This window comes from Panthera pardus, unplaced genomic scaffold (assembly GCF_024362965.1).
Source record: "Panthera pardus isolate Hobbes unplaced genomic scaffold, ASM2436296v1 HiC_scaffold_13, whole genome shotgun sequence".
In the NCBI taxonomy this organism is placed as follows: domain Eukaryota; kingdom Metazoa; phylum Chordata; class Mammalia; order Carnivora; family Felidae; genus Panthera; species Panthera pardus.
The window spans coordinates 103,025,282-103,043,761 of NW_026526688.1; the positions used below are offsets into that span (position 1 = coordinate 103,025,282).

The window sequence follows — 18,480 nt, forward strand, 5'->3', positions numbered from 1 at the left end:
GGGGTCTTTTCGGGATGTTTACTCAACATACATTCATTCGTACTCAGGGAGGGCCTTCTCTAAAGTTGTGTTGCATACACAACTCTAATTTGATGCACCTGGGGTTAAATTGAACTCCTTCAGAAAAAGAAAATGTTCAAATGCAGAAATGCATGAATCTCAGTCCTGGCTTCTGTTCCCATTCCAGTCTCAGAGTCAGTATCCCATCTGGGGTTAGAAATGAAAACTTCAAGTAGAGCTATACTGTAACAACAACAACAAAGCTCTGTGATTCCACTACAAAGGGCAGATGCACATCCACTCTTCCAGGTTGAGTTTGCTAGACAGATGTTTTAAATGTCACTGGCAGACAGACAGAGGAAACAAAGACTCAGAACTGTGTTCCCTAGTGACTAAATGTCAGACTTCAAGTTTAGGCCAAGGTAGCCCACAACACCCACCTCTAAGTACACTGGAAAAAACCTAAAAAGGCACCTAGAAAGTACTCACAACTAACTACTCTTTTATCTTACTTTTCTTTGGTTTACCATTCTCCTCTTCTTTCCAGAATCTGCCATACTTTCTACTACTTATGTCTATGGTCTCAGGAGGCCATCTAGGAATGGGCTGTATAAACTGTGCTATAACCATAATCTTACCTCTATTTTCATCACATATCATCAAAAGTCAGCCATGCCTGCTACATGCTTAAAAATCTCCTGTGACACACACTTGTGACTCTATGTTGTTAATTTCCAGAGATTTTAATCTATCCACAAAAGCTGAAGACGAGCCATATTCCAATTTCAGGTCATACTTGAAACTTGATCTCATTTAGTTCAGATCTGAGATCATAGAACTCTGGTTTTTAGTATAAGGAGCCCATTATGGAGTGGAAATAGAAAGCTAGGGATAACATGCAGTCTTCCAGGTTGTATACTTCACAGTCCAAAGACTTCTTCATGGCAGTCTTTGCAAATGTAGCCCCCTACAACAAAGAGTTGTGCTTTATACAACCTGGACATCTGTACCCAGCAGCACTAGGAATGGCAAATGCCATAGCTTACAGAAGGCTTATAGAAAAAAAGAAGGTAAAAAGTGAGAGCTGTATAATAAAATGTCTAGTTATTTATCAGAAAACTGTGGGTCTTTGTTTTTCTTTTCTTTTTACTATGAATATAGCCCTTGGCTTTAATGAAGTCCTTGGGTTCCAGCCATAACAGAGAGCTTTTATTAGAATGGCATACTATTAACCATAATGATTGTTGTATAATGTCTGTGTTTTGGAAACCCATTGTTGTATAATAGCTGAACTGCCACCCAATTACAATTTTCCACTTCATATTATATTGGTCCAGAGTGAATATTAAAGATATCTTCTCTCTGAGGTGGAGTTTAATCACTAGAAAATACAATTATGCATAGAGAATTCAGTAACATCATAAAGCCATTCATATATCACTACTAGATTCTTCTTGGACTAATATAATAGAACTTAATAATTATGTAAAATAGAAATGAATTGTCATGACCTTCAGAAACTAAATAAAATTATGCAAAAATAGAATATTATAGTCAGTGTGCAAGACCCACAGATTTTTGTCTACTTGGGAAGAAACATAATGAAATTTGTGGTGTATAATATGTTGTGTGACAGTCTATAGATTTAAAACTATAATAAGAGGGGCGCCTGGGTGGCTCAGTCGGTTAAGCCGCTGACTTTGGCTCAGGTCATGATCTCGCGGTCCGTGAGTTCAAGCCCCGCGTCGGGCTCTGTGCTGACAGCTCAGAGCCTGGAGCCTGTTTCAGATTCTGTGTCTCCCTCTCTCTGACCCTCCCCCATTCATGCTCTGTCTCTCTCTGTCTCAAAAATAAATAAACGTTAAAAAAAATTAAAAATAAAAATTAAAAATAAAACTATAATAAGAAAAAAAAAACCTCTGTTATGTTGCAACCTGAGTATTTTTAAAACATTGTTTAAATCTTCACAATATGCCATAAAATAGGTTTTGTTATTATGCCATTTTACAGATTAGGAAACTGAGGCTTAGAGAATTTAAGTAGCATGCCTAAATCACGCAGTTGGTAAAAATCAGCCCTGAGATGAGATTCCAAATGTACAGAACTTTAAAACCTATCTTTGAATCACATCCTATCGTTCTCTTGAAAACCCCCCTCTCACTATATTAAATTTTCTAAAATGATTGATATAAAGTGAGAATGGGGGCTTTAACTTGGATAATTATATGACTAGAATCTAACCATGAATAGTCTTTTCTTCCTATGCACTTGTAACATATGTTATTTGTGCTACTCATTTGGTATTTTGCATATCATAGATAAAAGACACAGTACAATGCAAGGTGAAATACATAATAAATGCTATCAACGAGTTAATGCTTGGGCAGCCCTGATAGAAACTGATGGGATGTGTTGCCATTTGAAACCTTTCTTTCTCCATACCAACACAGCTCTGCAGCTAACTGTGGCTTCTCTGTAGCAGAGAAGAGGGCTGATCACGGGCCGGGCCATAGAAAGAAATTCCCTACTCAGAAATCTACCTGTTTTTGATTTCTGTTGCTCCTCTTCTAGCTTCCAAAGCTGATGCTATTTTAAAGTTCAAGCCAGGTCATAAAAATTGGCAAAAGCTCTGGAATCACTCTTGTCAAAAAACAAAAACAAGAACAAAAACATCTCGTGTGCCATTATTTAATTTCAGTGGTGATTCTTCTTATTTTTTATTTCATTTAATTGGAAAGCTCCTTTTGATTTGTAAGTCCAACCCAATTTCTCAGAATTCCTTTTTTTTTTTAAATATTATTTATTTATTTTGAGAGAGAGAGAGAGCACAAGGAGGGGAGGGACAGAGAGAGAGAGAGAGAGGGGGAGAGAGAAAATCCCAAGCAGGATCTGCACTGTCATTGCAGAGCCTGATGCAAGGACTCAGACTCACAAACCATGAGAGCATGACCTGAGCCAAAACCAAGAGTTGTATGCTTAACCAATTAAGACACCAGGGTGCCCCTAGGATTCCTTTTTTCAAATGTTTGTGTATTTATTTTGAGAGAGAGAGAGAGAAAGAGAGAGCATGTGCACACAAGTTGGGGAGGGGCAGCAGAAAGAGAGGGAGAGAGAGAATCCCAAGTTTTCGGCGCAGAGCCCAATCAGGGGCTTGATCCCACGAACCATGAGATTGTGGCCTGAGCCGAAATCAAAAGTCAGACACTCAACCAGCTGAGCCACCCAGGTGCTCCCAGTTGCTCAAAATTCTTAAAAGTAGCTTTGTGGTATTATTAAATATGAGTTTAGAAATCTTTTTATTATACAGATTTTTAAAATAATAGTACTCATTGTCTTACTATATGGCTAATATGTTTATCTTTCACTATTCAGGAATATACTGCTAGCCAATATACCCTATTCTTTGGGCTATAAATACCAACAATCAAACAATGGAAGGAGAAATGAGTGGAAAATCAGGTTCTGTTCCTGATAAATTATAAACAGAAAGTATTTTTTTAATGTTTATTTATTTTTGAGAGACAGACAGACAGACAAAGCATGAGTGGGAGAGGGGCAGAGAGAGAGGGAGACACAGAATCAGAAACAGGCTGCAGGCTCCAGGCTCCAAGCTGTCAGCACAGAGCCTGATGCGGGGCTCAAACTCACAAACTGTGAGATCATGACCTGAGCCGAAGTCGGACACTCAACCCGACTGAGCCACCCAGGCACCCCAGAAAGTATTTTTAAAACTCATATAAATTCTATTCATATAATAACTATGTAAGTAATTTACTTGTATTTAAATGAAAATGATCCTTTCAGAAATATGGTATTTAAATTAATACTAATTTGTATGTGTGCTTTGTACATTGCCCTAGTTCTCAGTTTTTTATTAATTTCCTGTGACTCCTGACAAATTTACTTTTTTACCACAATATATATAGCACATTATATTTTGCTCCTTATAATTATTCCTCTTAAGATCATCTAACCTGAAATAGCGGCTCTGATGTCTATGCATGAAGTGTTTGTAGAGCAGTAGCCTTGTGATTTTTCAAAGGTACAGTGGGTAATGAGTGATTAAATTGCTCTGACACCACTAGATCCTCCTTTAACATTCCCAGGGCCTGAGGCAAGAATACATGGAGAGCTGCATACTTCATGTTAAATATTTAAGTGTCATGAATCAAGCATAGAAGCTATTATAGTCTATCCTCCTACTGATAAATATACCTGGAATGGCAGAGTGAAATTTAAAATGCTCATATTCCAACCAGTTCTGTTCCAGGAAACAGTGGCACAGGAACACCTGAGCCATGGCCCATCCCCTTCTCTTCCCACCTTTCCAGTGGGAGGGGTCTTGAGTGTGAATTTGAGTACAGCCCGTTTGCACATCCCAGCTTCATCCATATACCCCTCATTATGCTACAACAGCACCCCTTGACTTCAGGCTTGGGAAAGAGGACCACATGAGGCCTAGAAGCAGAAATAGGGTCGGTTGGGCAGGAAATTTGGGGATCTGCATGTGGGTACCAACAGCTTGTTCTAGAAGAAAGCAGACTCAGGCCGGGGAGAGAGATGGCTAGAGGAGGACCACAGCAGGTCCCTCTATAAGTGTAGACCTAATGAAGGACTTCCTGGCCAAGGATTAGTCTATTGAACAGTCTTTGAGTAAACTAATTTCCATCGTTGCTCTCAGTTACTGTCTCTGGTTATTTCAGAATGCTTTGGGGACGCATTGAAAATTAAGTCTTCTGGGGTGCCTGGGTGGCTCAGTCAGTTGAACACCCGACTCTTGATTTTGGGTCACGATTCCAGGGTCATAGGATTGAGCCCTGCATCAGGCTCTGTGCTGAGTGTGGAGCCTGCTTAAGATTCTCTCTCCCTCCTTCTGCCCCTCTCTCCAACTTGCACATGCACATTCTCTCTCTCTAAAAAAAAAAAAAAAAAAAAAAAAGAATGCACACACAGAAAAAGAAAATTCTTTTTTCAAAAACTAAAGATTTAAATAAAGGTTTTCAAGACATTTAAGACTTGCTTGGCTTTCTCTCTTCATAGCACTAGATTTTAATATATTGAAGTACACAGATGTTAAGGGGCTACAGTTTCTGTTTAGAAACACGATTTTACAGGGGTGCCTGGGTGGCTCAGCCGGTTAAGCGTCCGACTTTGGCTCAGGTCATGATCTCGCAGTTTGTGAGTTCAAGCCCCTCATCAGGCTCTGTGCCAACAGCTTGGAGCCTGGAGCCTGCTTCATATTCTGTGTCTCCTTCTCTCTCTGCCCCTCCCCTGCTTATGCTCTATCTCTCTCTGTCTCTCAAAAATAAATAAATGTTAAAAAAAAATTTAAAAAAAAAAGAAATGTGATTTTACAGAGAACATTTTAATTTCATTTCGTCTGTTATCAGAATGGGATGCAAAATGACTTCCATGTTTCTAGAACAATTATGACATAGTTGAGTTAGTATAACTTTGAAAACATGTTTTGTTTCTTCCTTGTGAAATGTCAAAAAGGCTATGTTTTCTAACTATTTTGCCTGCCAGTCACTTCTGTACCTTCCAAATTTTTCATATGGTGCAGAGTTGAACTTTGTCTAATGAGCTAGAGCTCAATTCTTACATATTTGGAAAGACATGAAATGTAGGCATGTGAGATTGTGTTGTGAGAAAACATAATTATTTCTTTACAATACAGAAGATCAAAGTCCAACTATTATAATTGGCCTTTACTAACGTCTAATAATAACTCGTTAACTGAACACTTACTGAATTCGTTTCCTAGGGCTACCATAACCAAGGAGCAAAAACTAGGTGGCTTAAAAATGGCAGAAATTTATACTCTCACACTCTGGAGGCTAGAAGTCTGAAATCCCGGTGTTGGGGTCATGCCCCCTCCAGATCCTCTAGGGCAGGCTCTTTTCTTGCCTTTTCCTGCTTCTAGTAGCCCCAGAATGTACTTGGCTTGTGGTAGCAGAACACCAATCTCTGCCTTGCTCTTCACATGGCTGTCTTCCCTCTTATCTGTGTCTGTGTCCAAATTTTCATCTTCTTGTAAGGACTCCAGTCATGTTGGATTAGGCTAATCCAGTATAATCTCATATTAACCTGATTCTGTATGAAAAATCCTGTTTCCAAAAAAGGTCACATTCACAGGTACCAGGGGTTAAGACTTACACATATCTCTTGGGGGGACACAATTCAACCTATATCACTAATCCTGTGTCTGGCACAGGATTGCTCAAAACCTTGTAGCGACCCTATGAAATGAGTACCACTGTTGCTCCTGTTTTATAATTGTGGAAACTGAGGACCAGAGACGTAATGTCACTTGTCCAAATCCACATAGCTGGTTATTGCCTACAACATAGACAAGCCCGAGCAGTCTAGCTCCCAAGCCCACATTGTAACCACTGAGCAATATGGACAACCCCTGGCTATACATTAAAATATAGTAGTGTTGTCGTTTTCATATATTTTATTTAAATAAATTCATTTTTTAAATATTTATTTATTTATTGAGAAATAGAGCAGACACGCATGCACAGGCAAGCAGAGTAGAGTCAGAGAAAGAGGGAGAGAGAGAGAATCCCAAGCAGGCTTCGTGCTATCATCAGGGAGCCCAGCACAGCACAGCACTTGAACTCATGAACCTGAGATCAAGACCTAAGCTTAACTGACTGAGCTACCCAGGCACCCCTATTTAAATAAATTCTAAGGCCCTGTCCTGAAAGCCAGAATCTTTCTCATTTTGTGTCTTTTTATAACTGTCTTTGTATCTAACCATTACTGGTAATTTTACATTGGTAAGACGGCTGGATTAGTTGGATTTTTTTTTAGTACCTGGTGATATGAGGAGATACAGGAACCAGTGTAAACAGTAAAAGCTACTTAAGAGATGTAAGAAACAGAAGAAACTTAGAGACTACATTGGGTGGTTTTCACTACAGATGGGTAAAATAATATTTTTCTTTTATAAAATACATTACTTACTTGGGGCACCTGGGTGGCTCAGTCAGTTAAGTGTCTGACTTCAGCTCAGGTTGTGATCTCATGGCTGGTGAGTTCGAGCCCCACGTCGGGCTCTGTGCTGACAGCTCAGAGCCTGGAGCCTGCTTCAGATTCTGTGTCTCCCTCTCTCTCTGCCCCTCCCCCACCCATGCTCTCTCTCTCTCTCTCTCTCTCTCTCTCTCTCTCTCTCAAAAATGAATAAATGTGAAAAAAAATTTAAATATATTACTTTCATAATTATCTTACCAGGAGTTAATAAAGAGTATTAATCAATTAGAGACAGATAGTTTTATGCCTATTTCATTTCTGGAGTTTCAGAGAAGAATTGCAGAAGAAATTATAAGGTGTCCTCACTTTATAATGCTATAAAGTTCAGCTTATTGGTAAACTAAGTGATTTTGCTAAGGGAATATTAAATAAAGTGTAAATGTATATTTATATGTACAGGAACATATGAAAATGCAGGTGGTAAATATATTCCTATGCAGACACTGATTTATAAGCAAAGACTAAACATTCTAGTTAACATTATATATAGATATAGGTAGGTAGATAGAACCTAGATGAGAAAAATGCATACAATAAGGCTAGACTAGTCACAATTCCACTAGGTATTGCAATATACCTCTTAAATGGAAGATAAAATTCTGTAGGGAAGCGAGGTTTATATCCCATATTGCATTCCATTCTTCCTAGGGAAGAATGTTTACTTCCCTAGGTTTCCTTACTGTTGATGCATAAGCACCCACATTCTAAGAGGTGAGTGGGCATGATCCTCCTCTTTCTTGATTGATATCTTTGCCTTCTCTGTCCCCTTCTCTCCCCAGATTCCTTAGTTCCCCTCCAACCTGAAGGGACAGGAGTGTGGGGGAGAGGTCCCAGGCCCAAGATTCCATCTGCTCTCCTTCCTGGATCCCAGAGGGGGACAGGGGAAGAGGGTGGCATCCCTAACCCTCAGCAGTGAGGAAGAACAGGGCTCCTAGGGCCTGAGCTCTGACCACTACCCACCATCTCCCTTCCTCCCTGCTCCCAAGACTGGCCCACTTCTGCATGGGGCAGTGGGTTACAGCTCAGTTCGCACTGAGAATGTAAGAGTTACAAAATTTCTATGAAATTAAGTTTTGTGTCTTCAAAAGAGAGAGAAAGAGAGAAAGAGAAAGCAAAGTCCCCTCAATCCTTTTAACCTTTCTGCTGCACTCCCCTCTCCTCTCAGGGGACTTCAGATTCAGCTAATCCTTGATGTAGAGTCAGACATGGCCTCTGCCACCAAGATCTCTGGGTTCTATTCAGATCACTTCAGCATCATGTTATTTAACATGCACTCTTGTGAACATAAAAGCATGGAGTGTAACACATACCATTAATAGATAATAAGCCACACATTAGTGAGTAGAATTCTTTACCAACCAATAAGGCAAAGCAGACTGTCTAGCACTGTGAGAACCCATGATTCCCTTGTGCCATTTCTCTTGCCCTGCCATCAGAACTGTGGAGCCAAGTCTGATGACAGAAGTCTCTTCCACATTCACTATATGACACTCTGCCTTCTCTTCAAGGAACTGAAGACCTGTTTTTGCTTTTGTTCAGATTTCCATTCTGCCATGGATTATCTCGTGGGTCACAACCTGTCTCCATCTAAAACATGGAGATAATGACCCTTGCCTCTGTACCTATTTCACAAGAGTGCTGTAAAAACTACAGAAGAATTAATTTTTCTTAATGTTTTAAGATATCATTAATGTATTAAATCTAAACTTTAGATTGTTTTAGATCTGTGAACTATGCTTCTGGGTCCAAATTTATGTTCTTAACATATTGGATACCTTTTTAATGTAATGGCCGCCATGCTTAGAAGAATATTTTTTAAACCTGGAAAGGAAACTGTTAGTGAGTCCATTTAAACGTTTGTTTATTTGAAATACCAAATGCAGGCCAGCAAAAATAAAACATTCAATATATTCAAAATTGTTATCATGAATAGGAAAACACTTTATTTCTTGAAATTTATATAATTGTATATACTTTATTTTTTTATATTTTAAAAGTTACATATATTTTTTCTGTTGCCATGAGGAGATCTTTGATTTTGTCTTCCCTATAGTGCTTTCCTGTAGTCCTACTAAAATATACTGTGTTTTTCATATTGGTCTTCATGGGCCATTAACATATCTTAAGAACTGTGATCTTTTCTATTGCTTTGACAATAACATACCCTTTACCACACTTAAAGTAGTTTAGGTGACAGCTGTCATTCTGTGGGCTACGTACTGAACCCCATAGTATCATATATGACTTACTTTCACAAGCAAATGCCTGAGCCACCAAAATGCCAGCAAGGATACGAAGTAGTACGGACTATTCCTCTTCAGGCGTGAGTAGAACTAGGCCACAGCTGATTTCACAAAGTGGTAAGCATATGTCAGTGCTTAAAATAATAGCCCTCCATTTCCCGCCCCTTGATTTCTCCGTGTAAACTGATGGGAACTCATGAATAAAATCTCTTTTTTTTTTTTTTTTCCTGCCAGCCTCAATGTTTATGTTAGCCTTAAGCCAGAAGAAAAGAAATGAATTTTCAGTTTTTAATCTGAAACATTTTCCTGCTGTCTTTCATAGGCTTCTCCTCAGAAAAGAAAGTCAATCAGTAGAAGCACACACACGTGCAGAGCGTACGGGCAAAGGGAGAGCTTGGTGGAGGGCCCTCATTTCTCTTTTTCCCGTGGCTTGCGTCTGCACAACTGCGTACCATCTACTCCATTATTTGTGTCCGGCAGTGTCTCCCTGTGGCATGGATAGAGGAAAAGACTTGTGACAGCTAAGATCCTGACCAAGTCTGAGAAGCCAGTGTGACACAACCAAACACAACTTCCAGTTTCCTCGGCATGAGATTGAGCAGACAGATTATGCGCCCTTCTTTGAAACTCTCTTCAGCATATCGCTGTCAGATTTTGCAGAGGTGATTTCCCAATTTCAGCGACTCCACTTTTGGTGCAGTGGTGTTATATATTGATTGAAATATGTATTCTCTGGGGGAAAAGCATCTGCAGGGGTAAGTTTGTAACATTGCTCCCGTTAGTTGTATAGGGGCTTGGTTCTTTAGCCTGTTTGATTAGATACTGTGTTCATCCTTGTTGGCCTCAGTGAACTTGTCAATAGGACTGAAGAGGTGTATATACTTCCTGAAACTCAGTGAATGGTTCAATCTGAATAACATATAAACTTGAAACTGTTCTTTAAACAGATCGTTCCTTTAAGATGATGGGAAATTGTGAGCCTACTTCATTTCTAGGTGGACTAGATTATGAAAGAAAACCCTACTGTGATGATGATGGTATTGGCTGTGTTCATATGCACGTCCAGTAGTAGTTCGGAGATACGTGGATTTGTAGTTAAATCTGTTTTTAGTTCCTGTGGATTTGAGTAATTATTGATGAAAAACATGTCTGACTTCTCAAACTTATTAAAATGGAAAATGAATGTATCCGAATTGTGTGGCAATTAAATTGTACAGTGGCATGACAGATGTCTAAAGACTAAGCAGATTTAAAAGTATTCCGTTCATCCATTTAATAAGGGTTTTGCTACGACCAACCAGAGATCCTCTTTGTGAGATGTATAACAGGAGCGTGAGATCCACAGATATCTGTGATCCTAGACGTACCTAAAGAAAACCGGGAGCATCTGCTGAACCTGAAGTCACATAAAACAATCCAAGATACTGCCGAAACTATCTAGCTCCGACTTCCCGAAGTTATACTACTTAATTCCAGCTCAGATGCTTTTCTTTTTCAGTTTCTGAATATACTTGAAACTTCGTGTAATGGAGAAGTGAAAGAGCTTTAGAAAGTTAACTACTTTCAGCCTGAGTCCAGCTACTCAAACCACAATTCCTGAGAAAGAACTATCCTTCTCTTACGTTAATTCTCTGAAGCTTTGTTTTTGTTTTCGCTGCTCCTTATTAAAGAGACAAACCATTCTTGAGCAATACTTCAGCATAAGTGAATCAGGAAAACAATGGAGTTTACAAGTCAGTTTCATGGAAACACATTTTTTTTTTTTTAATTTCTGTTTCCTCGGATTAGTGGAAAAGTCATTGCAGTAACAACTTTTAGTGGTGGATTAAGTTTACCAACTGAGATATGCCTGTCAGAATAAGAATGGAACACACATACAAGAAGTACCCTTTGATGGACTCATTCTAGGTCAATCCAACAGCAATAAAACAAGACTTAACCATCCCATTACTATTACTGAAGTCTTCCTATTATTAATTAGCAAATTGGCAAACATTGGCAAGATGGCACCAATGCTAATGTAATGGGAAACACTCCAATTTAAGTGAGACCTAATTTAATTTGAATTCCCAGTGGGTGACTGCAAATGTGAGAAGGGGACCCCTTGCTCTGAATACACCTGCGCTTCCAAGAAGACAGATGTCTACAGCCTTGGCCGTGGCCCGAGAGCCAGCCAGTCCCTCCTGGGTCCTTCTCCCCAAACCGTTTGTTTGGGGACTTCTGTCTCAGCCCATAATAAAGGTCATCCTCAGCTGTGGCACTTGCTTCATTATCACAACACAATTTGTGGAAATTGGGTGAGGAATAGCTGAGGGGAAGAAGTCCTACCACACAGTCTCTTTTATCTAGGAAATGTACAACTAGGGCACATTTTAAGTTTTTGATGATCGTGGAGAATTTGATCTTGAAGGTATCACCTTCACTTTGTCCTGATTGTGATGTGAAGTCAAAAGAAAACCTTTCTTGGGGTCTGGTTAGGTCTGGGAGTTAGGCCAGCCTCTGTTGCTACTAGCATAGAGTTTTACCTCGTTTTCTTTTCAACGAAAAGGACATTTCAGACTAACTTGCTAATATTATTAATTATGGACAGAGTTCCACATGATTTTCTTTAGTTTATTTACTGAGCTCCATCACCCAGCAAGAGAGGTATAATTACTGCCTTGTTACAGATAATTAATCTAGGGCACAGAGAGATTCAGTCATTTCTGCAAAGTCTCAAGGCAAGGAAATGGCAGAGCCAGGATTCAAAATTGTGGGCCAGGGCCACCCAGTTCTGTGCATGCTGTAATTCTGTTTTCTAGGTTACCCCAGCAAGTTCTCCTTGTTTTTACAGTTCTTTCGGGTTTTCACAAAATTGCACTACAAGAACATACTTGTTAGGAGAAAGTATTTTAATAAGGAAAATACTGTATATCGTATAGAATTTAGTAAGTTACCCCTGGAGTTAAGAGAAATATCTCATTTTGTGGTGCCTGGGTGGCTCAGTTGGTTGAGCATCCAACTCTTGGTTTTGGCTCAGGTCATGATCTCACGGTTCGTGGGTTCAAGCCCCTTTCGGGCTATGGTGCTGACAGTGTGGAGCCTGCTTGGGATTCTGTCTCCCTCTGTCTCTGCCCCTCTCCTGCTTGCTCTCTCTCTCTCAAAAATAAATAAATAAATAAATAAATAAATAAATAAATAAATAAATAAATAAGAGAAGTATCTCGTTTAGGCAACTACATGGGAAAAGAAAAATATACACTTAATGTTAAAGTGACATGAGGGGCACCTGGGTGGCTCAATAAGGTAAGTATCTGGCTTCGGCTCAGGTCACGATCTCACAGTTCATGGGTTTGAGCCCCATGCTGGACTCTGTGCTGACAGCTCAGAGTCTGGAACCTGCTTCAGATTCTGTGTCTCCCTCTTTCTCTGTGTACCCCTCCTCTGATCACACTCTGTCTCTGTCAAAATATATATAAACTGTCAAAATATATAAACATTAAAATAAAATAAAGTGCATTACGTGGTACAAGTATGGGCCTGAATGGTTGCTTTCATGTATCAATACATTTTTTAATGTTTGTTTATTTTGAGAGCAGGGAAGGGCAGCAAAAGAGGGAGAAAGAGAATCCCAGGCAGGTTCCACATTGTCAGTGCAGAGCCCAACCCAGGGCTCAATCTCACAAACTGTGAGATTATGACCTGAGCTGAAATCAAAAGTCAGATGCTTAACCAACTGAGTTATCCATGTGCCCCATAACATAGCTCAGTCACTAGTGAAATCAAATCTAAAAGACCTATGACCTCCCAACTCAATAATTCAATTTAACAGTATTTTTAATTAATTTTTTCAATGTTTATTCCTTTTTTTGAGAGACAGAAAGAGACAGCAAGTGGGGAAGGGGAGGGAGAGGGAGACACAGAATCTGAAGCAGGCTGCAGGCTCTGAGCTGTTAGCACAGAGCCCTATGTAGGGCTGGAACCCAGGAACTGCAAAATCATGACCTGATCTGAAATCAGATGCTCAGTTGACTGAGCCACCCAGGCTGTCCTTCTCTGTATCATTCTAATCCTAGTATATATACTGCCTAAGTGAGCACAACAATTATTATATGAATACAGGCTTATTTTCAAAAATGTCTAGGCAGCACAAAACATCTCACACTGCTTTTGCCTCTGTGCACTATTTTTGGTTGAATACATATTTGGGGGTGGGGAGAGGCAGAGTCATTTAGCAGCTTTTATTCTCCTCAATTTGAGAGCCCCTTTGCCCCCTTTTCCTTTTTGCCATTTTTCTACCCATCTTCCCAGGGACCCCAATAATATTAGATCCGAAGGTGATACAGAATCATTTGCGTTGCTGTTGCAGCTACACTATGATCTTCCTTCCCTGCCTCAAAATTGCTTAATCTCCAATTACACAGCTTGAAAGAAAGGAAAATATTTTCTATAATCCCTACTTTTAATAATTTTAGAAATATTTTTTCTTGCTTCATCACCATTTTACCTATCTACCTCTTCGTGCTCATCAGTCTTTGGTCCAAGGAAGAAAGGTGTTCTGGGGGACTCCAAGCATTTGTGATTCTATAGAAAAGGAAACTTCTACCAGCACGCACTATGCACACACCCACATATAACACACACACACACACACACACACACACACACACACAAACCACACACACACCCTGCCTCTACCTCTCTACCTTACAGGCAACAGTTTAGGCCTCTAGTTTCTCCATTTATGTCTGAGTAGATTTATTCAATGGGAAATTTTGCATAATAAAGCTAATTTTTTTTCCATTTTGCCTCAAATCCCTGTGTGCATAATATATTGCCAAGAATACTGACAAACTCTATCCTAAACTCCTGCAGGAAGTGATAATGTTGAAATCTAGAACCAAATAATTTGCCAGTAACTGCTGAGTAATACGATGGGACTTTTAATGTTCATGGGAGCATGTGAGTCTCACTAATTTGTGTACTGCACGGAAAGTTAAAATAATTTCTCTCTACTCTCCTTTGACTTTATTCCATTCCAACGTCAGAAGGAAGAGCGCAATTTATGAGACTCAGGAAATACTGTTTGGTAAACTAAACCCAACCCTTAGGGCTTCCTCATGTGCTTATTACTGAGCATTAATTTGCTGGGAGAATCCATCTTATTAACTGATTTTCCTGAGTCTGCTCTTGACTGGCAGGGGTGTGCTTAGATGGACTGGTGATTTCATTTGCACATCCATGGGGGAACCTCACGGCTTCCCTCTCTCATATCTACAGCCAAAGGATGATGACCCACATTAGTCAACCACAGACACACACACAGAGGGCAAGAATAAGAATGAGACCCCCTCTATTCAGAGACTACTTTGCAGGCAGATCTCGCAATGCTGAAGTAAAAGAAAAATGAACTTGGGAGACTTGTTTGTTTCTTGGTTTCCAAATGCCCACTCCATCTTTGTTTGTTTGTTTGTTTGTTGGAATAGCACCTCAGTATCCTTTAGGAGAGTTATCTTTCCCCCACCGGAACCGGTTTGACATAAAGTGCCCTGCCCTCTCCTAGGTAAGAGGCAACCATGTGATCCAAACCAGGCTATGTGGACACTCCATTGCTGGAATTTGAACTTTAAGCCAGCGTAGTCCTGGGGAGGCTGTGGTCATTACCTGGCACCTTAGAATTGGTCATGTTTTACAACACATTGTAGATCATGTTCTACTCACTTTGATGTGAGTAACCCAGTGTCTCTCCAATCAATTTGTTAAGTCAGAGTTTCTTGAGTTTGAAAGAAAAGAATCTTAATTAATTGCAAGTGTGAGAGTTGAAGGTCAGAAAGTAACCGTCAAGTATATTGTGAGAAATAAATATACGTTATGCACACACATTTTTTATATCTTTAAAAATGGAAAGTCAACCTTTTATAATAATATAATCAGATGGGTTAATTTAAATGTCATGCTTGCCAGTCTTACAAAATATTATCTTGGATCATGGTGCAATACATTTTAATATCTTTTAAAGTGGAAATACCACAATGAAAAATAAAACATACTTCTTCATTTGAATTTTCTCCTAAATCCGAAAAGCCCTTCAAGAAGATATTTTAATGAGGCAAACTTGGGAGAAGTTCCAATGAAGTAAAACCACCAAAGCCCATGTCTAACTTTCCTATTTCTTTTTTTGAAGTGCTAACTTGCATATAACTGTTAATTTACATTTTCATAGGTATTAATAAATAAATGATAGGAAATAGAATTCCTTTGTGTAGGAACTATATCAAATGAATTCTGCTTTAACATCTCAGTGGGATGATGTTTTGTTTTGTTTTCCCCCAGCAAAGTTAAACTCTAACATTATAAACTTCAGATTGTTCTGTAAGAGAATGTTAATTGAGATACAGGGTAGCTCCTCAATGAGAAGTTAAGGTAAAATTGCTGATGGCTTCAAAATCATCTGAGTTAGTACATTCAATTCTACACATATCCTAAGTCTCATCTTGATCAAATATCTATTTTGAATGTTATTATTTGTCAATGTCACTCACTAGAAACATGTTTTGTTTGCATAAAAATGTGTGTGCAGTGATGGGTGATGTAAAAGAAATAGAGGCACTTTCTATTCTTTCTATTGTCTAAGGAAAATTATTCTAGCAGTTGTAAGGAGGATGGACTGAAGCCAGGGAGAGTGAAGCTCCTTTTAATTTTCAACATATATTTCAGCCTTTCAACATCTTTGGAAGTATCATCCTTTTATAGAAAGCATAGAAGAAAGATAGTCAGAATTTAGCAATTTATATTAAGCAAAATATTATAATATTCAAGTGCTCTAGCAAATTTTTAAAATTTTCTTACAAAAATGTATTATTTTAATAATTGGCAAAATCTAGAATAATTTTCTCCAAAAGGACAACTAGCCTTTGATTTATTTTTATAGTATTATTAGTTCGATATGGCTCTAGCGGTATGACAGAAATCCACCTTTCTCATAAGACATTAAAAGTTAATCCCAGAATGTAGATTAATTATTAAGAAAATTTATAAGTTAAAATGGATTTTTTTTTTTAGATTCAATGAAGTGGAGAGCCAATGTTCTGGCATAAATTAATTTAATTTTTTTTCCAGTTTTATCATGTTTCCCTAAAGAAAATTATTACTAATACTATTTGGCAAACTTTTAATTTTCCTTTGGACATTCTTTCTTGCTTCATCACCAAATAATTTAGGATCTATCTCCTTCACTCCTCTACCAACTGGGGAGACAGCGTGTGTTAAGTTGATTTCCAGTAAGATGAAAAAATAATCAGGTAAAAATAAGTTTTTGTGATTTGTTTTTCATTTGTTTTTTTGTTTTTTGCCGATAGAAGTAGCCAAGGTAGTTTAAGAGATTTTATTCTAAATCCTTCAGGAGATCCACTTTTAGCAAAAAGAGTATAATGAATGGGTATAGCAAAATTTTGTAGAAAGAGCATGGATTTGGAGTCAGGTACAGATTCTGCTCCTGGTTGCACCAGGTGTGAACACGAACAAGTGTGTGTAAGTCAGTGAACCTCAGTTTCTGTAACTGAAAAAGGACAGTAAGAAAACAATCTCAGAAGATTTTTATAAAAATTAATTCATATCAAATATATAATGTTTGGCCCTGGGTGGTATTCAGTATACATTAACTTCCTTCTGCTTATTGTGATGGTTAAAGAGATCTCTCTCGAATAACATTCCTAAAATGTGCTTGTTGGAAGGGAAATAGGAGCTGTACAGGAAAGGATTCCATCCCCGTGAGTGTAAGATGTGTTTCATCCAACTCAGCCTTTACTGTAGGACACCTCTCATATCTCTTCATGTGAAATTGCAAATTGCAAAACTTACACTGTGAATTTCTCCCAACATGTAAAGATTTTAAGTTGTGTTGGTAAGGAGAACATACATAGAATTCACACAAAAATCAGATGCCAGTCAAGATTGATCTCTGCAAGAAAGAGGCATAAAATTCTAAATTCTTTACTAAATTTAGATATTTTATGTTTATTAAAAGATAAGACCACACACAGGAAGGGTTGTGATATTATATATGGGTGAATGGGTGTCATATGCCAAATAGAAGGAGACAGAGACAAGGGAATATGTATTCCAACAAGGAGTAACAATTTTGAATTTTGTTCAAGCTGAATGTGACTGAAAATAGATCAAAGCATGCAAATCAAAAGGGCTCATCCTGATCCAGAAAGAATGAAGCAGAATATCTGGACACATTCTGAAAAAAAAAAAAAAAAACTGGATTACAAAGATAATATAATAATCATGAATTTAAAAATAATTCTGATACAAGTTTTCAAGCTAAAAAATCAATTGGTTTACAAAGGAACAATGGAGGGATACCAACCAATCCTGGACAACACGACATACAGGAAAACATTAATGGAGTAGCACTTGCCATTTTTTCTTTACATTATACTTTTATTTTTCATTTACTTTTTCACTCACCTTTCAGGTATCAATGTAAATAACATACTGAATGTATATAAATAATACATTTAAATTATATTAAATTTTATATAAATTACTCTGTAATTCCTAATAACATTATAAGGCAATTATAAATACCTTATTTCTTAGTAATATATATTTGTACTTTTAAAAATACATGTAAGTTTTATCATATCTAGGGTTAGAGTGTAACAATGATACAATGCAAGGAGCCTGCCTCCCTGAGAGTTTATGTTCCAGTTTTGAAAATCTGAAGGTTTTATTACTGTTATAATATATAGGTCAAAGTTCAAGCCAAAGATTACTTGATTAAGAAATGTTTTATTTTTGAAACCTAACAGCATTTTACATTTTGGCCATTGCACAAAATCCTTTTTATAATTTTTTATTCTATCTTGCAGTTCAGAAGAAATTCAAGTAAAACTCAGATTTTAGGTTTTCGTGTTTATATCCCTTAGAAAAACAAATCATCTCATGGAAGGAGAAACTAAATCACAGATGTGGATATAGAGTTACCAATCTAGCAGAACTACAGCTTTTTATGTAATTTTCTAGTTGGTAGGCACCCTCAATGAAGCCAAACTTACATATGCCACCTTACATAGAGGAATTTTGGAGATCTGACAATATTCCAGAGTAAAGCAGCTTCGGGCACATTCGTGATAGTAATGTCTGCAAGACACCTCCAATTCCAAAAGACAATTAGATCGTTGATTAGTTTCAACACAATATGTATCCAAGT

The 18,480-nt window shown here is 38.1% G+C and overlaps 1 protein-coding gene across 2 annotated transcripts in view; it reads left to right on the plus strand.

Annotated features, from left to right (window-relative positions):
* The window catches only part of TNIP3 (TNFAIP3 interacting protein 3), a 92,298-nt gene extending 81,830 nt beyond the window's left edge, over positions 1-10,468 (plus strand). For both annotated transcript variants that reach the window (XM_019418783.2, XM_019418804.2), the window contains one exon: positions 9,604-10,468. In XM_019418783.2, the coding sequence (XP_019274328.2) occupies positions 9,604-9,635 (32 nt within the window). In that variant the 3' untranslated portion in view covers positions 9,636-10,468. The remainder of the gene's footprint in view (positions 1-9,603) is intronic.
* The last annotated feature ends 8,012 nt before the right edge of the window (positions 10,469-18,480 follow it).